This window comes from Micropterus salmoides, unplaced genomic scaffold, assembly GCF_014851395.1.
Source record: "Micropterus salmoides isolate LMB-PRFRI ecotype aquatic unplaced genomic scaffold, ASM1485139v1 Ms_hic_scaffold_8, whole genome shotgun sequence".
NCBI lineage: Eukaryota > Metazoa > Chordata > Actinopteri > Centrarchiformes > Centrarchidae > Micropterus > Micropterus salmoides.
In genome coordinates this window covers 18,048,727-18,071,688 of record NW_024044570.1, presented here as the reverse complement: position 1 = coordinate 18,071,688, position 22,962 = coordinate 18,048,727, and the positions used below count along the sequence as shown (strand labels likewise).

General features: G+C 43.4%; 1 protein-coding gene across 2 annotated transcripts in view; it reads left to right on the top strand.

The window, feature by feature from the left end:
• roraa (RAR-related orphan receptor A, paralog a) overlaps positions 1-21,114 on the top strand; it is a 174,744-nt gene extending 153,630 nt beyond the window's left edge. For both annotated transcript variants that reach the window (XM_038705299.1, XM_038705300.1), the window contains 9 exons: positions 11,996-12,081; positions 13,527-13,668; positions 16,033-16,428; positions 17,061-17,182; positions 17,294-17,426; positions 18,401-18,508; positions 19,537-19,647; positions 19,865-19,977; positions 20,390-21,114. In XM_038705299.1, the coding sequence (XP_038561227.1) occupies positions 11,996-12,081; positions 13,527-13,668; positions 16,033-16,428; positions 17,061-17,182; positions 17,294-17,426; positions 18,401-18,508; positions 19,537-19,647; positions 19,865-19,977; positions 20,390-20,554 (1,376 nt within the window). In that variant the 3' untranslated portion in view covers positions 20,555-21,114. The remainder of the gene's footprint in view (positions 1-11,995; positions 12,082-13,526; positions 13,669-16,032; positions 16,429-17,060; positions 17,183-17,293; positions 17,427-18,400; positions 18,509-19,536; positions 19,648-19,864; positions 19,978-20,389) is intronic.
• Positions 21,115-22,962: the final 1,848 nt, after the last annotated feature.

The following is a 22,962-nucleotide window of genomic DNA, read 5'->3' as shown; positions in this document are numbered from 1 at the left end:
TCATTGTTAATTCATAGCTATTTAATCACTTACTAGAGTAAGTGCAGGAAGGATGATCTTTGTGTCATGTTGTCTCACACGGTAATCTCTTGTATTTCCTTGCTTAAGACCCATGCTCCAAATTTGTCACTGACTGCGTGTAACCGTATTCACCCCCGAGTTTTAAGATGAGTTTTAAGTCTGCATATTTACTGAGCTCAGTGTGGCCCTGACTCAGTCTGCTTGACATGATTTATCTCATCCAGCTTAACTGACAGGTATTGATGTGATACAAGGATAAATGCAGTAGATTGATGGAATTAAAGCCCACCCTATTGTTCCCATGCTGTGCATCACTGACACAGCATGGAGACTCATGTCTCTCATTAAAGAAAATAAATGCTTCAGGCATCCTCCCCACAAAAGCATCATACGTGTGTATGCCCGCACACGCCTGTGTGTGTGTGTGGGAAGCTATCTCATTTGTTTTGCCTCTCTATAATCTCACCCTCCTTGCACAATGGGTTTAGCCTGGCCTTGAATGGGAGAGAGTACAAATTGCAGCAGACTCTAAACAGCAGAGCATTCACCCTGTTGACAGAGCCCTGGACATGTGATTATATTAAACAAAGGGACAAGACCATTGATTATAACATTGACTTTCAATGGACAGGATCACAACTAAAAGCATAGCCGGGCAATCCCCCTTGCTTCTTATATGATGCATTTATGCCAATAAAGAAATCTAATTTTAACTGTAAAAAAAAAAAGAGAGAGAGAATCTTTCTCCACTTTACGTGCACAGCAGGCACTTGGCTGTGCATCTAAATTTTAGGAAAGCTAGTGTTAACTCTATATTTGGATTCCACTGGAGTGGATTAAGGATTCTTTACTGCAAACCCACGGGATTCTCAGAGACATAAAAGAGGAGACTGTTTGCATCCATGCTATACAAATAATTGCAGGTTTCAAATCGAGTGTAATTTCAAGCACCAGCTATATGGGAGAGTGTGGGCTTTGATGTACAAATCCACAATTCATGGGGGATTAGCACCCCAAAGGTTAGCAGTTGCTAATTACAGGAGATTGGTTATACATATCTAACAAGGCAAGAAGACAGCCTTAATAAATGTGAGGATTCATCAGGAACAAGGATAAGCAGCTGTGATAAGCGGACATGCATTTGAATCACCATAGTTTGATACCCTGTAATGCCCTTCTTTATACAGTGAAAGAAAAGAAGCCCTGTCTCTTCTATTGTCTTTACAAACAGTATACCTTGTACAATATGAGATGTTCAAGATGCATAATGCAGATTTGTGCAATCATATAAATTAACCTCTGTGATTTTCTTCCTGTGTCTCTTACTGCAGCAATTTCTCTTTTACTGTATTTTGCTTGCAGCATTCAGTGCTGCATTACCATAATCCTTGGTTCCTTTCCACAAACCACCACTGGCTAAATGAATCTATTATTTTTGCCTGGAGCCGTAAAGATGCAACAAAATGCAATGCATTGAAGGGAATGAAACTTGTGATAAACCCCACATTTTCTCTATTATAGCCTGTCTGCAACAGAAGTTTTATACGTAGTTGGAAGTATCAGTGCACTTGACCTTTAATAATCTGAATGTTGTAAGCTTAAAAGGTGACATCAAACCCTAAACCTTTAGAGAAAAAAAAACAATTAATTTCTGCAAACAGTCATTTAGTCAAGCTCTGGCTCACTGGACCTGTGTGCTGTTGATTCCCCTGACCAACAGTAGCCGACCTGGCCAGTGTGGCCTTGTGTCTTCATATGGCCCTAAATTAAACATGTCCGAGCCAAGGCAGGCACTTGCTCTGCCGCGGGAAACGCTTTTTCATCTCCTAATGAATGTGCCCGAGGGGGTCCCACAGGGGGCTCCACTTCACCCCTCATTAGGCAGGGTGCTGCCTCTGCCTTCATGCTGAGGAGCAACCTCCTGGAGAGGGGCCTCCCACTTCATCTGAACATCCCACGCTCCCCTGCCCTGGACCAGTGGGCTGCAGTGCTCTCTCTCCCTCTCACTCTCACTCTTCTTTCTCACTCTCTATCTCTCCCTGTCTCCACTACTTTCCCCTCACCACAAAGGAGCTTGTCTTACAGTCGCAAACCAGGGATGAGAGGACGATCCATGCTCCTAATGTCATTTTAATGGCCTTGTTTGGTCTGTTGTGATTGTGATATATTGCTATACACACACTTCTAATGTACTCCTAGATGTGTACTTGACTGTCTTTTTCACAACATTAGAACTGCATTGATATTTCCACTTTGTTCCATCCATGCTGTCCTCATTAATACGTCAAACAGATATGCACTTTATGTGAGGCGCAGAGGGCCAGACAAGCTGTGTAGTGGCCTTGGTTAGCAAAAAGAAGGAAGAAGTGAAGAGCTGAAGGACTGTGGAGGACCCTATGTCCTGCTCTGGGTTAGAAGTTCCTAGTCCAGCGCTGCAAATACCCACTCTCATGTGGAAAATATTGACAGCCTCCTGTCGTTAATGAAGCAACAAAGCACAGACAGTTCCTGGCTGTTGTGAGGCAGTAGGAAGGGAAAGATGGATATACTGGCTGTCAGCTGACTCCAAGAGCCTTTGCATGGCAGCAGAGCAGGCTGAAGCACTGATTGTTATTCCAGGGCTTTTGGGATGTGTTTATGCAATCATTAATCTTGGCACTTGTTTATTTGCCTGGGATTAGAGCACCACGGTGCATTCACCAGCAGTCATGGAAGCTGGTTCACCGAAAGGTAGCAGCGAGCACTCAGGCCTTCCACTCTAAGCAAAGTGTGCAAGGAGGGAAGCATGCTTTGCGCATGGGTGCTTAATCTTGCCATGTTAAACAAAACCAGGCCAGTGTTTGTAGGACTGTGAAAACAGCAGTGCAGGGGGAATGTGCCTCACATGCTGTAAGCAGTCCGTGAACTCTGTGTGGCAGTAGACACTCCTCGTGCACCCCTGTCGTCTAGGAATGCCTTTCACATGGTTTGCCGCAACTGTAGGAGAGTGAGGACGAGAGACAGACAACGACAGAGTTGCTTAGCAGCTCCTGCACAGTGAATGCAGAAATGATTGTAGTTTTTTTTCTATTAAATGTCGTGATAACCATGTTTTTCCAAACAGGAAACATTTTAGAAACTAATCTAAACTGCTGTCTTTTAAACTCAGTGACAATGCATTTTGGAGATAATCCCGTAGGTTTTAAAACAGGATTTTATGACCCCAAGGAGACACTGAGCATAACGCAGGCTTACTTAAAAATGTTAGAATCACTAACACACTTGGAGATCCACTGTTGGACTCACTGCACAGCAACCTGTACTGTATATAGCTATAACTATATAATATATAAACATGTAATTTACTGCAAGCCCATCAAATATAACGTATATCACGTACATGGTTGCTGATAAAGTGACATAGCAGTGTACTGACACTCAAGCCATTGACATTCATCGCCTCGGTCTACTTATCATGGCCGTGATACTGCCAGGAACAAAATGAAATAAACAAATTGATTTTTAAAATGCCTTGCAGATTTCATCACAAGTAAATATTTTACATGGCCGCAATCATAACATTTCAGTTTAATCATTTTGAACATTTAGTAGCATTGGAGCTGAATGATGGAATGGAAGTGTTTGCAGTCACTTATTAAGACACTAATAGCCAAAGGCACTATATGGATTAGATAATGACTCTGTCTCACTTTATAATTTGCTCTCTACACCTGGAAGAGAGGGCTTAGAAAATCTTTGAAGGCGAAATTGTAGTGCTGAGTGTGTGTGTGTAGTTGCACATAAATTAGGGCTCACATGAGGAGGACCAAATAGAGGTCCAGGTAAAAACAAGGAGCGAGCCCAGTGAAGCAGGCTCTTTGAGAAAGCTCTTCTTCTGGGGCCTCATGACATCGCTGATCTGTGGAAAGGTTAGGTGCCTCTAGTTTCAGTTCTATCAAGCTCTGGATCTTTGAGCAGCAGGATTCAGTATCCCAGCTAATGTAACAAGGCTCATTTGTCTCAATCACACGTCCCTGGAAGTATCGGCTGGCCATTGATGTCATTCATCTTCCCTGTCCTTGCCTGCTCTTTTTCGGCTGATGAAAACCCAAGACCTTCAAGCCGAATGGCAGAGGTCCTGTAAAAAAGTCAGCCCTGCTGTAAAAACTGTTGGGTAACAGAAGTGCTGTGTGGCACCTTTATAAACCTGGCAGACAATAACTTTCCAGATTTCATTAAAGGTTGACAGACTTGCACATGTTTTGAGCGATTGACTTTGTAATTTTGCTACTGACTTAAGCACATTGTCATCAGACGGTGAGAACATATTCTTTTATCTTGGCTATTCCAGGAGCAGTTGTTTTTGTCCACTGCCTACACAGCACCAGCAGCAGACACATCTGGCAGTCTAGTCAGAACAAACATTGCATTATGATACATTTATGTAGGCAACGCTTTTATCCTTCTTCAGGCAAACATGTCATTAAAATTATGATAAAAATTTTATATTATCTCTAATTCACAAAACCACGGCACATGAAAAAGATCTATGTAAACTGCTTATTTCACCATGGGTGGTGGGGTAAAACATTTCTGTTCTTTTGTGAAGATGGGCATTTCCAGTACAAGGAATGATTAAAAAGCATTCAAAAAATAAAATATATATCAATATAATGTAACAGCGCTGGTGAATTTCTAGTGTCTTCCCACAATCTGGTATCCATTATAAGGGAATAAGTCAGGATGAGGTGCTTATATATTATAAATTGACAGGCTGCGGGCAAAGAACACCTGGATGTGAAGCAGGAGCTAACTGATATAGCATAATACATCTGTATTGTTATATGTAAGTGTATCTTACACGTTAACTCAAACACTATAATATAGGAAAATTCAAAGTATTACCATTTTTAAAGGAAAACTGTTAATTGACACACGTTTACCCTGCGGATGCTCCTTATTTTCTTATTTGTAGAGATTGCATTGTGACATTGCTGTCATGATATTTTTTTTCCTCACAAAAAATTGATTTAAAATGTTTTGGAATAAAGCTCACCGCTTGATCTATTAACACATGTGCTGCATCCCCACGTAGAGCTGGCTTCAGCTGATGTCAGCTCCAGTGGAAATACTGACTCGCGCCATAACTGGAGGCTTATGCTGAGCTTCCCTCTTCGATGGAGCCAATCAAGATCATGATTACTATCTGGCCCATGCAGCCAGTCTGCGTTGTCTGGAAACATGTTTTCCTAAGGAGACCACAGAGGGACAATTACTGTCAGCTGAACTATTCAGCCTGCTCTCCATGTGTGTTCTGGCGGCGTGCCTCTGACCCACTGACCCTGAGCAGCAGCATGAGACTGGACCTCCAGTCTCCCTCTTCTTTTTACCCTCACACCTCTACTGCTCCCCCCAGTATGCATAACTGAGGCACTCAAATATGCACTTTGACTAAAATGCAAACGCAAAAACACCACACAGGAAGTTGTATTGATGTGCGTTTTGATTTCTTTGTGTGAAACAGTAGATATTTCTTATTCAAAAACCCACAACAGAATTTATCTTACAGAAATGCATACTAATACAGCAATTACAGGAGGAAGGAAGTTGGACAATGTGGCAGTAGCAAATTCCCTGGTGCAATGGAACAAGGCTCTTTGTTGTTATGTAAAGGTTTCTGCGTGTAATTGCAGTGGATGTTTTGAGGGATTCATTATTTATATATTCAATGTTTTTCTAAAGGAACCTACTAGGCTGTCATCCCTGTAGGGAGATTGGGGGCTGAGAGGTGCTTAACCAAGGCACTGTACCACAATCGAGGCTTTAACCATTGCCAGCTTAGTTCAAGTGGTCAGACTAAAAGGTTCAGAAGCGTCACATGATCCGACAGCTAAAATCTTAGAATTCAAACAGCAGCTCCTGCACCAGTCAATCAGTCAGTCCTATGTGATTTCAGCCTCAGTGATTTTGAGTTTTGGTGCATCCCAATGCCTTGCTGCACAGTGCATGAGTAAAAAAACAATGCACAAGCAACTCTGACTCAGACTTACAATGTTATATTTCCCTTCAAAAATGCATGTCATTATAATAGTGGGTGTATCACATTTGAATTTAGGGTAGAAACCAAATGATCTAAATAGTTAGACAAAACATGTAAAAATTTGCAACACAGATTTTTTATTCAACTTTCATGGCTCTCTATTACTAACTAGGGGCTGGTAGAATGCATAAGTGAGTGCTGTCTACAGATTGTATTTTGCCATTAGAGTAAACAGTGTGAGCCTTTCTCCCTCCTGGCACACATGTACACCCGCACGCACACGCTCACACAAACAGAAGGGGCGTGCCCTCCGGTCCCCAGCACCCAGGCACAACTTCACTTGTCACTGCAGTCACAGACAAGAAGGGGATAGGTGGGGGAAGATGGATAGAGGGAGGTAAGGAGTGATGGGGAGAGAGATTTGAGCTCAGGTGGGGCAGACAAGGGAGGGGAGAAGAGCGCCGCACACATGCTACCCTTCATGGTGCTCGTCTGCTCGGTAAACCCAGGCTTTTGTTGTTTCCCCTAGAGTGCAGGCGTTCAGACTCTCAGTCAGGAAGCTCGTCAATCTTTGCCACAACAACACATAAATTAGTGCCCAAATTACTGTTACGCTGGTGGAGAAAGAGACATGGAGAGAGATGTCTTGCGCTGCCGTTTGGGAATACATCTTTCTCTCTCCGGCTCCCCCTCATAGAGGGTGTCAGAATGCACTTCAATAAAACAGTCAAGTAAATACAGGGAGAGACATGAAGAGAGAAGCACTGCTGTGTTGTACAGGCATCTGGAGTTGGGCAGTGTTGAAATATTAATAGGCCTCACACACAAACAAACACAGAGATGTACGCATGAGTTCATCTAAAAAGCGGCCCAGGGCGATGGTCCAGACCTGAGCTTTAGCAAAGTCACTGCACTGCTATGAAGGAATAACAGGGAAAGGCTTAAAGAGCCCATCTTTTGAAACGGAAATATATCTTCAAATATAGCTGGTCTCTAGTGAAGGGGGATCACAGCTTATGCAGCTAAATGAATGGGGGGGAATTAGCAAGACGCAGCATAGAGACATCAAAATGTGTCAATTATGGCTTTCCTTGCTCTAATCCCTCTGGTCCGAATATTTTTGATGACTTCAGCATGTTTATAGGTTGAATGGAAGCTGATGATATAGAGTTTTGGTCTGCAGGTGAATTTCTGTAGAGCGCTATGTGCTTTCTTTGTGCAACAACCCAGCAAATACCATTAGAACAGCTCTATGGTAATATGCCAGCCACCTCCGATCCCTAAACAAATAACACATTTATACTATTCAGCCTGTGTTCCGTGCCACGACTGTCCTTTGCCGCTGACATTCAAATAACCTTTCTTCTGCTGCATAAATGGGAATAAAAAAAGTATTGTGTTGTGCGACTTCACATGACAGCAGAGCCCTGGCAGATGAAAAGAGGCAGAATTCTGATTCCAGCTCTTGTTAGGCTGTCGTCTCTCTACAGCTAGATCTGACTGTCGTGGGTATCTGTTTAGAGAAGACTGTTTATCAACCGACAGCTGATCTCCACCGCCAAATGGGAAGTTCATGTGGCAAAATGAATAGCTGCACATAATGATGGAGGAACACTGCTTAGTACACATTTGCCAGACAGTTCAGTGCCCCAGGTGTTTGTATGTTGATAATGTGTAAATTCTCTGTTCTGAGTGCAGCCCAGAGAACAGACATGTGATCCTTATAAGCTTTTATTGCAAAATATTCTAAGAGGAGAATGTATTAAGACAGTTTGCCTGATGGGAGAGGAATTGTTGATCTGTTCATAATGCTGTGCCCTGTCCAGTTTCTTACATAATCTCTGACAGGAGCCCACTGGCTTGCGTCACTCTGTCATTGACAGCTGTCAACACAACATGACCGATACACACGTACTATATACTCGCTCACTCACACACCACTATGCACAGAGAAGCAAATCTGTTCTTCCTCCAACTGCTCCACGTGGTTTTCTTTTTGGAATGATTGTGCATTGTAAATGAGCCAGTGAACAGAAGATCTGCATATACCCAACAGTATAGAAGCCTTGATTTCAGACCTCATTTATTGTGCACATCCATCATGAATCATCAGGCCATGAGAAAATGATTTAATGGTCCAATCGAGTAATGAGTTAAGCTCTCAGCATTATGACGGTGGCCTGGGCATGGGTCTGTAATGTAAGGGATAATCTTAATCCTTCAACGTTATGTCAGTAGTCCAAGGGTTCAGTGGGAACAGCCAAGAGATTTTAACTAGTTATTTTCCATGTTTGCAAGCCTGTAATATTTTCAGTTTTATTTTGTGCATGTTACCAGCATGCCACATTGAAAATTTTAACTATATAATTCTAAAAAGTAAATTTAAGAATAATTACCGGAACTAAATAAAATGTTTGTTTTTATCTAAAAAGATGGTCTTCAGTGCATGCTAATTGTACTGCAATACTACATTTACACTGTATACAGAGGACGTTTCCCTGTCTGACAACATCTGTCTATTCAGTGCTTAAAAATAACAATTGTTCGGGGTGTTCACATTTGACTGTGAGTTTACAGGTCTTTGATAATGTAGTGTAGGTTTAGCAGTTGGTTGATCTCAGGGCTGTGGAGAAGACAGTGAAGGGCACTGGGTGAACATGCAGAGGCCTCGCTGCCCTATTGTACATGTGCTCTGAGTGACACGTCATCCCCTCAAAGGGCCTGCTAGTGTGATGAATCAGTGTCCTTGAACTGCTCAACCACAGACAGACAAAGAACAAGCTTTAGCATTCGGCTTCACTGTCTCCTCTCTCTGCCATGCCCATTGTCTGAGACACCCACGACAGGCTGCAATGCCGCAGACAGGAAACCAGTCTTGAGCCGCTGTCCGGCCCTTATGGTTAGGTGCGTAGTGTGATTGTGCTACAGTGTGATCCACACATAATCTTGGCATCTCAGCACGTGTCTTTGAAGTGGCCTGTGTGCAGAGGCCATCTCACAGTGCTGTGAGGAGCGGCAGGCTGCTGGGATGGGCTTTAGCATGGCTGCCCGTCTAACTGTGCCTGGCTTTGATGTTGTAAACAGAGCAGGCAGGGCTGGCTGGCAGGGAAACGGGCAGGCAGGGAGGCAGGCAGGGAGGCAGGCAGGCGCAGTGAATGGGATCAGTGGCACTCCGCTGGTCAAGCTCAAGCGAGCCAGCAGCTGCCTGTTTCACACCAAGAGGCAGTTAACACCGCAGCTCATGTCAATAGATATTGACTGCCAGATTGGGAGTGCTTATAAGCGCAGGCCTTTTTGTTTGATTGACTCCCCTGTGTGAATTCAGTTCAAATCATCCTCAGTGTCTGAAGTGTAGCTTAGGGGCCCCATGACCAGTCACTCAAAAGAACAACTTGCACAGTCATAGAGATATACAAATATTGACTTAGGCTGATGATGTAGGTGACTTCATGGTGTATTTGATCTCCATTGTGTCATCGCTCTGTATTTATTCTCCTTGACCCCCCTCTCCACATGTTTTTGAAAGCTGCTTATCCCAGTGTGGAAAGAACTATATGTTCAGACTGAGGTCTTTTCTCATACAAGAAACTACAGCCAGTCCAGAGACAAACCCTTTTTACTGTTGAGTGCACTGAGCATCCAGGGGCTTGTGCAGCGGTGAAGTGAGAGGGTGTTAGCTGGTGAGGCTGTGTGTACTCAGGGCCTTCCTGCTGCAGATAGGGCTTTTTGAGGCATGCTTGTGTATATGTATGCCCTGCCCAGCCTGGCACCCCCGCGTCTCTACTCCCACTGCTTTCACCTGATGTGGCACAGCCTCTGTCAGGCCTGAGCGAGTGCCCAGCCAGCTCCGCTTCTTCAGGAGAGATGAAGGCATCTTACAGCTATGCTGTGGGGGTGGGGAAGCCAGCAGCAGCCTAAGCCTGGAGCTCTCAGAGGCTGCAGCTCAGAGCCAAAAGCCTGTGGGCTGGATAGGGTGGGTGGAAGCTTGGCTTAACTTAGCAAGACAACCATGGCCACAGCCCTGCACTGCCACCCAATGGCTAGGGCCTGTCACTACAACCTTTAGTTTGCCATAACCACAGCTAGTCATAATTACAGCACGCTTCAGTTGTTGTGAGTGCATGTCAGAACAAATTATGTAAGTAATGAGGCTGAAAATGCTAAAGGAGTTGAAACACACTGCACTGCTAATGCTCATGCAGGGAGAACACAAAAACAAACAATAGAGTGCACTCATACAGAGATAGACCTAACCAAAATAACAAGCAACTGTGCACAGTAAGGAAAAGATTAATTATAAATTAACCCTCTCAGTAAGGTTGGGAAAGCCCGCCTCCTGCCTGGATTTCACTCTAATCCGGGCCGACGAGGTGCACTGCCCTCTATTGTATGTGAGAATCACAAATCACAGGAGGTGTTGTCTGGAGGAGAATTAATTGTGCATGTTCCACCACTTCCTTTTGTTAATTTTACTAAAATGTAGGCTAATTCCATGTAAACATGGCCAGTCTTGTTGACTCCAGCAGCGCGAGGAGAACAGACACAGATTCCTGAATGAATGGAGTGTTGCTCCGGGGTTAGTGGATTAGAGGCTCTGTGTTAAGGGCCTCTCACGGGCATGCCTCAGGGACAAGGACATTATCCACATGACACATTACAAGCTCCTAGGCAGATGATTAAAATGGGCAGAGATCTCTGGATTGAACCCCAGCAAAAGTACTTTTGATGTGATCAAACAAGTTTAAAGAGGTTGGTTGTTAAGGTGTACAAGGGATATTTGAAGCTTCTAGTCTTGGGAGGAGGCACGGGGCTTCATAGTAGACAGTGAGGCCTGGCTAGAGGGGAGAGGCTGATGTAACACTTTGACATAGAATGTACCACCACTTTTTTAATTATTATAATTTTTATTGCATCTCATTAAGGCAAAATTATAATATTCCTAATTAGTATAGACTTGTGTTGCAATAGCTCAGTGTGCTCTGATTGGTTGGTTGCATGGCTGGTTGGAGAAAACCATTACATCGTGAGAAAATATCCCGCGGCGATCTTTCCTCGATTTAGATCAGATAGCGGAGTTCGTCTGGCGCTGCAGTGCACTGTTGGGATGGTGGGACTGAGATGTTGAAGATGTGGAGGAGGGCTGTGAGATAGAGATCACTGGAGGAAGAGAGAACAGGGGGAAGACAGAGGGGGGAGGTGGAGGTGGAGAGGGATGCAGCATCAGTGGCTGCAGTGATAAAGCTGAGAGCAGTAGGACGAGCTGGGAGTTCTGTGTCTCTGATGTCTGTGTGTTCTGTCTGTTCTCTTGCGTTGCCCTGTGGTCTGCTCCTGAAGAGAAGGGCCAACGATGGATGAGGCCTGTCCTCTCTGTGCTTTTGTCCTTTATGGCGGGTGAATCACAGGCCTGTCAACAGCACAACACCACAGCCAAACCCATGTTATGATTCTTTGTGGCCGCAGTGGATGTACTCCTGAGGTTTTTATGGTTTTGAAGTTTAAGAGGCTTCATGAAGTCAAGTTTTCCACCAGTGAATATGTGTCCTCATGTGGCTAAAAGAGCCTTTCATTGCACCAGGCTAGTATTAGTACTACTGTAGCGTATTAGGGTTTGTGGATAGCTGGGTTTTTCCTTATGTAAGTTGTGTTTAGGATGCAAATTGACACCATGTTTACATTGGCTGCTTGTGAGGACTTAAAATGGCCTCCTTCCCTTCTCACACACACACACACACACACACACACACACACACACACACACAGCTCGGTAAATATTCAGCTAATGCTCTGGGAAGTGAGGATTCAAAAGCCACCGGATGAGATGTTTTTAGAAGCACAGTGCTCTTTCATGTACCAACATGGATCCATGGTGAGGGTGTTGTACAGTGACTTGTGACAGCAAAATGTTGATTTTTTTTATTATTTATTATTTCTTTCATTTCCTTTTCTTCTCTGCAGCTCAAATCGAAATAATTCCCTGCAAGATCTGTGGAGACAAATCATCAGGCATCCATTACGGCGTGATAACATGTGAAGGCTGTAAGGTAAGCGTCAAGAGACTGAACTTGTTTGTGTCATGGGAAGTAGTGTGTGTATGTGAGGTACAGGAGAGCCGAGAAGGGGAAAGACAGGGAAAATTGAGGACGTAAAGAAAGTTGCTTGCTAGGAAAAAACGTTTGAAAATGTTGCTGAAGTTTTACGATGATTTGGAGAGGGACTGCGAAGTGTAAACACACAGAACATGATCGTTAAAGTGGTCAAGCACCACAGAGGACATCACAGAAAACCACAATTAGTAGGACAAAGTCATTCCTTTGCCTTGCTCTGCCTTTCCCTCCCAGGGACATGTCTTTTCACATTTTTTTTGCTTCTGCTGCAGCCTGTTCTTCTTGAAATAAAATGATCAAAAGGAGAGTGCTTTGAATTATAGCAGATTGTTGGCTGTTTGCTACAGTGTTGCTTCCATTGAAGCCGCCTTTTGTACTGTTTCAAATGCACCAGCCATTCACAGTGAGGAGAATTTTGTGCTTAGAGTGGATTCTTGTCCCTGTGCTTGTCACCAGGCACATCATTAGCATTCCTCAGCCAGCCTGCACCTTTGCTGTTTGCTCCTGTGTGTGTGTGTGTGTGTGTGTGCGCGCGTGTGTGTGTGTGTGTGTGTGTGTGTGTGTGTGTGAGAGAGAGAGGGAAAGAGAGGGAGAGAGAGGTTCCTTTTAGCTGTTCTTCCCAGTGCTCCTCTCCCTCACACAGGAGCTGGAAGGACCAAAACACTAAAGAGTAAACTGCTGAAATCTATCTTTAATGATTGCTAATTAGTCCAAGGCAGAGAGGCCTTTAATGATATGTGCAAGTACAAAAGTTTGGACCATAAATCATAGCATTATTAAAGAGTGCTGCTTGTCACTGGCAGTTATAGCCTGTTTCCATAATGGCTTCCATTATAAAGGAACTTGGCAGCTGTCAGCTGTTTTCTTGTAATTAAACAGCCAATGAGCAGCTAATTAAGACATATGTGTATGGAGCAGTAGAGTGGGGCATGTTAATGATGTGCTGGAATCAATTCATTAAGTCAAAGGATGAGGAATCCAGTCAGTGTACATTCGCAATACTTTAGCACTGCACATGCCAGTGCTGCATTAATCAACACTAATAACCCCACTGAAGAAAAATACCATCCACTGTTATCATTCCTGCCCAAACACATCACCCTCATGCTGTACACACTGGTGAAATACAGTGCTATTTGAATGCCAGATATTAGAGCGTAACAGCCAGGACAATACCATCACAGTAGTGTTATTACCTAATCTGTTTGGCAGAAGTAAAATGAAAATATCCCCACTGGGAATACAGCAAATCACTGTCAATCAATAATGAATTTTGTTAGCACTAAAAGACATGAATTGATCCTTCAGTCCCAGAACATGATTCCACCCGCAGTGATTAATCCAGTAACTCGAGGTGTTTCCATGGTACGTTTCCTGTGCAGGGCTTCTTTAGGAGGAGTCAGCAGAGCAATGCAGCCTACTCCTGCCCTCGTCAGAAGAACTGCCTGATCGACCGTACCAGCCGCAACCGCTGCCAGCACTGCCGGCTTCAGAAGTGCCTGGCAGTGGGCATGTCACGAGATGGTAAGTGCTTGATGGAGGAGGTGGGCGGCTAGAGCAGGGTTGCATGGTGAGTAGGGAGAGGTGAAGAGCACAGGTTCAAGCCCCTGTGTGGGCACGAGTCTGCTCTGCTGAATTGCCTTTGGACCATTGCTATTGGGATGCTGTTGTCTACTCTGACCTCCCTACGAAAGCCGAGCAAAAGGGGAAAGAAATTATTGATAGTGTATATTTAGGGCTCATTATTTATCACAAAAGCTATCCAGGAATTTGTCCATTTATATCTAAATTCTTAAAAGAATGAGTGAAGACTGGATAAAATGTTAAATTTTAAAAACTTACCGATAAGCAAGAGGAAGTTTACTGTAAACTATGGTGGTCAGCATCTTCTTGTGGCAGGAAATGCAACTTCTCAGTAAAATGTCCTGCTCCTGGGTACAAATTTGGCAATTTTTCAGAGAAAATCAGTAAAATAGATGTGCCAGATGTATTTCCCCTGAAATAGTAAAAAAACAACACCATAACTCTATTGCAACAACTAAACACATAGCTGTTTTTCACTAGCCATTAACACCTGTGTGTGTTACTTTCTGTTTATCATTATTGTTATTTGGTTGTTTATTCATTGCCCCATATTGATGTGGTGCTGTATATTGAGTGGAGAGACAAAGAAAACACACACACACTCACAGATAATGACTGCCATTATTCTGAAAGAGACACAACAGACATATCCCAAGAAAATCGTGACATGAACACAAGACGTCAGTCTATGTTCATTGTCTGCCAGTGGAAGGTGAGGGCTTTGTCTGTGAGACTAATTTGTTGCTGTGATAGAAACTCGGTTTGATGAAATAGGAGGTTGTTAGAGGTTGTCATTAGTGCTGCTGCAGCTGAGATGCAGTAATGGGAGCACACAGGTGGGGATGTGTGCTGGAGGGCTCCTGCTGCGCCATGCTGGTCTAGACTGGGCTGAGCTGAGAAGATTATATCAGGACAGAGCATATCTATTATGTTTTTTTATTTGTTTTCTTGTAAAACACACACAATGCATACAGACAAGTGAAAACCTGAACATAGAACCTGGCACATCTTTATGCACACTACTTTGTATAAATTCAGTTACATGCATACATAATCATTAATGTGAATTAACACATAAGTACATTAGCACTTATGAGTGCCTTTGCATAGGCACACACATTCTTACATGCATACACACCCACACACACACACACACACACAGACACTCACACGCACATACACACACTCTCAGGACAGACGAAGGTGACTCTTGCCTTCACTCAACACACCAGAGCCCATCTGCCCGCACCCTCCTCTGCATCGCTCTACTCATTTTCCACTGTGCGTAGACAAACACACACGCACTGTGACCGGCTGACATACTGCCAGGCCCACAGAACTCTGGCCAAGGAGTCTCATTCTCAGCACCACTGTTAGTCTGGAAACCTTGAAACAGGAGGCAGCAACTTAGCCTGTCTCATGTTTGAGTGACCGGTAAGCTGTTCACTTCTCACTCCTGCCTCTATACTTATAAAGCTGTTCATTTTTGTGATAATCTCTGTCATTACTGATCCCTCCCAAAATTTGGAGATTTGCTTTTTTTTTTACTCAGTGTTATCTAAGTATACTGTACTGTACCTCAGTCTAGTGGAGAATGGAGGATGATGCTAGTTGCAGGTGTCGTTTGGTCTAATAGGAACAAATGACTTTAACATAGATTAGAGGTGTGTTACTGTGTTGTCAGGGAGGGCACAAATTGACAAATGACCAAAGAATGTTGTATACAATTTATAGCAAGTAGGGAATTAATGTATAATAATTTTCCTTGTTGTCTAAACAAGTCATTTTGTCTCAGACTCCAATGCCAAGATTTAGTTTTTCTTCAAAGAAGCACAAATTTATCAATTCAGCTTGTTCCCTGAGCAATTCCACTGTTTCAGGCATTTTCTAGACATGTATCTTGAGACAAGACTGGGTAAGCGAGACTGCTATATTAAAATTTTTGAAATAGCACTTGGTTCTTATTGAAATAAGTCTATTTGTGTTGGCAGTCCACCCCACTGGTAAGATTATTTTACTTATTGGAGAGTAAAATGTTAGGACTCACCAATATAATTAACAAAATGACTCAGTAAAATTGAAATCACATTTGAAAGGATGTATAATTTCTTAAGCAGTTGAATATCCACCCATTAACTTCATATTATTCTGAGTTATTATCACATATTTCTGGAACTTATTTAACTTATGAAGAGACACCTTCAGGTGCCACATATAGAAAACAAACATAAACTAGCAATTCAGTAAAATTTGTTTGTGATGTTTCACTAGAATCTCACATATCTTTTGTCCTGCTAATCACAGCGGTGAAGTTTGGCCGCATGTCGAAGAAGCAGCGAGACAGCCTGTATGCTGAGGTCCAGAAGCACCGGCTGCAGCAGCAGCAGCGTGACCACCAACAGCAGCCTGGAGAGGCGGAGCCGCTCACACCTAGCTATGGCCTCTCAGCCAATGGCCTCACAGAGCTCCATGACGACCTCAGCGGCTACATGGATGGTCACACCCCTGATGGCAGCAAACCAGACTCGGCAGTCAGCAGCTTCTACCTGGACATCCAGCCATCTCCTGACCAGTCAGGCCTGGACATCAACGGCATCAAGCCGGAGCCCATCTGCGACTTTGCCCCTGGCTCTGGCTTCTTCCCTTACTGCTCCTTCACCAATGGAGACACCTCCCCCACCGTGTCCATGGCTGAACTAGGTAAGGAGCAGGAGAGAGGCAGGGGGAGACAAGAGGAAAGACAGCAAAATGGAGGAGGGGGGAGAACAACTCAACCGTGGGGCAAACGACACAAAGGTTGCTTAAAATAGCAGGAGGTTGGAGACTCATCTCCAACACTCATTAAAAGAGCCTCTTTTTTGTAATTAGTTTCCATTAATTAGGGCCAATCAGGATCCAGCAGGGCAGGTGTCTGGGGAAATCATTTTTTTAGGCTCCCCTGTGCCTAGGAACTCCTTTTAACAGATGTGTTTTCAAAACCATTTAAATTCTTATACTCAATATTTCTCTCAGAGAAAATGTGACCTTTGTTTCAGTGAGTAACGTGGCGCCCCTCCTCCTCTCCATGCATTTGTGTCATAACTAGATTGGCTTTGCCTCAACCTTAAGTTATGAGCTTCCTGCAGGCAGTAAGAGGAAATGTCAACAAGCCTTTTCCCAGTCAAAAAAAAGCCCACGCGTATCCGCCTCTCCTCTTTGAAAGCTCAGTAAATAAATCATCTTTTCCTGTGGCATATTTCATCAGTGAGGTCTTCCCTTTCACACAGCCTTGTGAATAACATTCAGATCTCAACTGTGATCTTCTGGGTTTGTGACGATGGTTGTAATTGCAGAGCACCTGGCCCAGAATATCTCCAAGTCACACATGGAGACATGTCAGTACCTGAGGGAGGAGCTGCAGCAGATGACCTGGCAGGCCTTCCTGCAGGAAGAGGTGGAGAACTACCAGAGCAAGGTAGCTAGACAACAACCACGACCGGGCCTGTTCTGGCCACCACAGCAGTTACAGTAATCAAATCCATTGTTTTAAAGTAGATAACCCATTCTTTGTCCTATCTGTTCTTAGCCCCGGGAAGTCATGTGGCAGCTGTGTGCTATCAAAATAACAGAGGCCATTCAGTATGTGGTGGAGTTTGCCAAGCGCATCGACGGCTTCATGGAGCTGTGTCAGAACGATCAGATAGTGCTGCTGAAAGCAGGTATGACAGCCTGTCAACATGGCCTGCTGCCGTCAAATTCACCACCACCACCACCACCCCCCCTGGCATTGTCACAAGGGCGTAGCTGACCTGACTACACAAAGCCCTCTTCTTCACATGCACAGACAGTGTCACAGAGAAGGGACCCTACCCTGCCTGTTTCCTCTCTCTGTCTCGGTTGCTCTCTATTTTCCCTCCGTTCATTAAATACATAGCAGGGATGGACACAGCATTAGATAAGCAATGTGTTCCTGAGCTCAGATAATACTCATCATGATGGCTGCCATTTCGCTCTCTTTTTACCGGACACCTGCGATGTCTGCTAATTCCAACTGTTCTCATAAAGACTTACTTCCACAATATTAAATGCAGCTATGGCTCCCTGCACACTGTCACCTATGTTTATGCATAAATATAAATGTTCACACAGATACAAACAAACCACTCATGCAGCAAACAAACACCTCTCCTGGGTCTTTCCTTGACTATTATTTACATTGGCACAGCCAATATGAATAATGAAATAAAGACTGAGATCCCTTGTCAGACATGGCATTCTAAAACAGTCGAATCTCCCTTAGAGGCAGTAATGGCTTCTGTTACATTTTCTTGATCCTCTTATTCACTCCCACTGAGTGGTACAAATTGCAGGATAGAATAAATTTCCTACCTATCTTACTAAATAAAGGTTGAATGAATAAGCACTGTCACTACTGAATGAAGCGCAATTTTTATCTGGCATGTCATTATGGAAGAATAGCCTTCTGTCTATGATATTATTATCTGCAGAGGTGGAGTTTTTTTTTCCTCTGACGGCAGGCTTCTTTATTTCAAAGTGGTTGTGTTATTCATGCTGTAGAAGAATAGCACAAAGCACAATCATGTGTTTTGCATCCCTTACTGATGTGTAACTGTTAGGGAAAAACAAGAAACAAAGCTCAGATTCTGCATCTTGTTCCTGTCTGTCTCCACAGGCTCTTTGGAAGTTGTGTTTGTCAGAATGTGCCGTGCCTTTGACTCGCAAAACAACACAGTTTATTTTGATGGCAAGTATGCCGGACCTGATGTGTTCAAGTCATTAGGTAAGTGGAGTGGGTGTTATGTGTGTGGGTGGGTGTGTGCATGTGTAGGGTATTTCTGAGCAGTGCACGTTTGAATGAGTGTGCATGTGTGTACTTGCATGCTGCTGTGTTTGTGTGTGTTTCTTACAGTGTCTTACTCCTTCCCTTGGTATAATAGCCAAAATTAGAGTCAGCTGTTCTGTTCTACACAATGCTGAAGGCCTGGAAGCAAACACTGAGCACTCATCCCTGCCTCACCTGGCATTGCTGTCTCTGCAACGGTTATTTGTGGTAGAACAGAGATGTTAGTGCGGCTCTGCTGCATATGGCTCCTGTAACTGTGGAATAAATAAAGCCAGACGTAGTGTCTTTAGGGAGAGCGCTATCAAAGCCATCACTGATATACTGATATAAAACATCTCAGGCGAAAGCAAATAGCATTTGTGTTTGTCTGCATTTATGTTTGACTGCCATGACATTAGGAAGACTCTCCACCATGGATTTTCTTGCATTTCCAACTGCTTTTTGACCAAAAAAAGTAAATGTGTCCCATAGTGACAGTGAAATTGCTGAATTGTGTTTCTTGGTGTAAGTTTACCATTCCTTGTAACTCCCTGTTTGCATGTGTTTATGAGTGAGAATGTGTATCTATCCTAGCTTCGAGAGCCCCACTGTCCTGCGTGTTCTGTGCAGAGGGGTTGGCAGCGGGGGGAGGCAGAGTGATGGGCTTCCCGAGCCGCGGTGGCATCCGCCTGTCTCTTTCTATCCACGATAATTGATTTAACTAAAAGCCTCAATAGTGACCTCATTTTGGCTTGCATAACACCACCCAACTGCCAAAAGTGACTCGTCTGGGAGGCAAAACTCAGTAAAAGCATTGCCTGTTCTCCTTAAGACGCTCCCATGTGCTGTCAGCATGCCGCTCTTTTTCATTCCTTCCCCTTCCTCTCCCTCCCTGTGTGCCTCTCTCCCAATAAAGATCAAGAGTGAATGTTGTTCTTTGGTCTTCCTCATCCTAAGCCCTCTCTCTATGTCCTTTGCTGTGGCAGGCTGTGACGACTTGATCAGCTCCGTCTTCGAGTTTGGGAAAAACTTGTGTTCTATGCACCTGTCTGAGGATGAGATCGCCCTGTTCTCCGCCTTTGTGTTGATGTCTGCTGGTAGGTGTCACTCACAGTGCAAACGAGAAAAAAAGGTAGACACGCATTCACCACGACAAGGAACGCTGCCGCTGTTGCCCTCCTCCACCTTCTCTATCAATTATTATCTTATACATAGTAGCACTGCATCATTACTTTCCACATGAGCCAAGTTGACTGTTAAGGCCCATACGTGTGTTTGTACAGTAACAAAAAGTGGCAATGATTTGCCTTCCAGACCGATCCTGGCTCCAGGAGAAGGTGAAGGTGGAGAAACTCCAGCAGAAAATCCAACTGGCCCTCCAGCACGTCCTGCAGAAGAACCACAGAGAGGATGGTATACTTACAAAGGTACAGTGCGATGCAGTTCAAACTCCATCCATTATCCCTTAAAGTGGCTGTCTGCTAGCATGCCAAACCCTTGTAGCAGTTTAATCTCCCACTGTTTAGAATCTTTATCCACATGCCATCAACCATTTTTAGTGCATTAGATTAAACCAACACAGATTTAAGGGAAAGCATTCATAATGTGACATGAAATGCATTTTTATCGGTAGAGAAGTGGCAATTTATCAGTTGTAGCAGCTCCATAATGTGAAGTGTCAAGTTTTCCTCGCGCCTTAGCACTTGTCTCAATATCTACAAGTCTGTTTGCCCCTGTGTGAGAGGAAATACACTGTAGGGAGGAATGTTTTTCACTACCATTGCTCCATGTCCTTGCCTCCCTGTGAATCTAAACAGCCTGTCTCCTCTCTCTCCACAGTTGATATGCAAAGTGTCGACACTGCGAGCGCTGTGCAGTAGGCATACAGAGAAGCTTACAGCTTTCAAAGCAATATACCCAGACATTGTGCGTGCCCACTTCCCCCCCTTATACAAGGAGCTGTTTGGATCAGACTTTGAGCAGTCCATGCCCGTTGACGGGTAGCAGCCCTGCCAGGTGCTAGTGTGCCCACCGTAGGGGAATGTGGAGGAGGAATCTGAGACACTTTATTGGTGCCCTGCACAAACCAGAGCGGACAGATGGCACGCTGTTCAACTTCTTCTTTTTACGTCAGAGGGGAGGGCGTAGGGAGTTGATTTTCAAGGTTTACTCTATTGAATTTAGTTTTCTTTGGAAGGCTTGTGGGACCCAACACCCCATGGGACATGAAGAGGAGCTAGGGACAAATAATTTCTGTCTGGTTGAACTTGACCCTCTTTTGCGTATTTCTGACACTGAGCACATGATTCACTTCATTACAGTCATTGATTTTCACCAGTATTTATTGCATCGCCATTATTGTGATTTATCTGTGCATCTGACTTGTAATCAGATAAACAAATAATGAGTCACTTTTTGAATAAAAATAGCTGGCGATGTTTTCAATTAGAAGATAAATTCATATCAGTATTCTTTCAGATTTTACTCCCCAAAATAGTTCATATTCAAACCTTTAAACAGTCTTTTTCCCCAATCTGCTTCATACACTATATCCCAAACCAAAATAAAATACCTTATAAATGCGCACATTTTGGTCAAGTTCAGCCTTTTTTTTCTCTCTTGTGTTCAGTTGTATCTTTTGGACGCAGTTCCAGGAATGAAAATTCACAGCGACTTTGAGGGAGGGTCTGTTGGCATGGTGATGCAATTGGCACCTCTCTATGGACAATCGTTAAAAAAAAAAAAAAGAATTCTGGTAATTCTAAACGCAATGATTTTAGCTGTCAAAGACTCCATCCACCATTGTTGCATAGTGAAATCATGTAAGGCCATCTGCTATTAATCCTTCTCTGGACAGGTGCCCTGGAGAAGCACAGGGCACCAACACAATGAAAAGGGTCCATTCCACCTGTTTTATAATGTACTACAGGGTATATGGTCATAAGTACTTACTATACAGAAAAAAGTAATGTTTATAGAATCTATTTTAAATAACATGTATGATATTAGTAGTTAGACCATTCTTAATTGTTGAATTGATAAGGCACTTTTATTTCCACCTTTCTTTAATTTAAGACTTGTATATTTACCTAGTGATGTGTTGCATGTGCACAAGAAATACAAGTTGAACCATGGTCACAGAGGCTAGTCCTGGGAGCTGCAGATGATACTGGTCTGGAAGTGTTAAGGGCTGTCTGTTAGGGTGGCTGGCGTGGCTGCTAGTTGGTGAACAAAGAGGCATGGGTAAGAAGGCAGGTTAGAGAAGCTCTCTCAGCTAAAACAACTGCCTGCATGACACTTGTCAAAATGTAGCTCTGATATTCCTTTTAGCGAGGATAGCACACATACATTAACAGCCAGCAAACTTTGAAGTGATGTGCGGTCTCATGGCATTCTTCTTGTTTGTTATGAACCAACCTGGATGGAGCAGCAGTTGTTTAAACTGTTTTTAAAATACCAGAATACAGGAAAACGCTATTATTATAGAAAACGGTGAAACATTTGCAATGCACTAACGTTCATGTTTTTTTCATATACTTTCATCTACATATTTGGTACTAATGTTACTGTGAAAAACCTCACGTATTATGTAAAGAAGGCCTAAAGGAAACAGAAAAAAACAGACTTTATCTATCTTACAAATCATCCTTGTGGTTGGAATAGGAAGAACACACACAGACTGTAATCCAATTGTTCCATCTAGTGGAAGGTAAAGCTACAGCAAGCAAGTTAACAGCCTTGCTGATATGAGGTCTAAGCTAAAAGCACACTCGTGAGCCTCTGTCAAATTTTTTGCTTTATCTGCCTTCTCACCGCAGCCTCAGCCCAGCAATGCCACAACAGGACATAGAAGGAACAGTGAAGGGAAAGTGAATATTCAAAGCCTTGTCTGGTAGTAAAGCTTCTATTTTTGTAACACGTTTTGGTTAACAAACTCATGAAAGAGAGCAAGGGAGAGAAAAAGATGTCAGGTAGCACTTAACTATATTCCCGCAATAATTAGATTAGCTGTTGTTTGTACGATTAGGGGAGAAACATAAAAATGGTAGGACAAGTGCTATTTTCAGAATGCTTTGTTGTTGTGTTTCTTGTTTTGTTGAGTGTGTCTTTCTTGTCAGTGTGATAGTAAAGTGGTAGAAAAAACCCTGGATGTGCCAAACAGTAGTTGTTGCTTCCGCTTTCCAGTCTACTCGTCTATAATGTAGAATGGATTCCTAAGACATTCCAGCAATCTCAGTAGCGGCTTCTAGAAATATCTTTTAAAAAGAGGAAAAAAATTAGAAAAAAATGAAAAAAATGATATCCCTTTAGAAACCCAACAAAGCATGATAATACATCTGTCACCAACCGTTACATAGAATCCTGTTGTTTGTCTTTTGTTTTCTGCTTGCACACTATCATTCCTCCGCTGT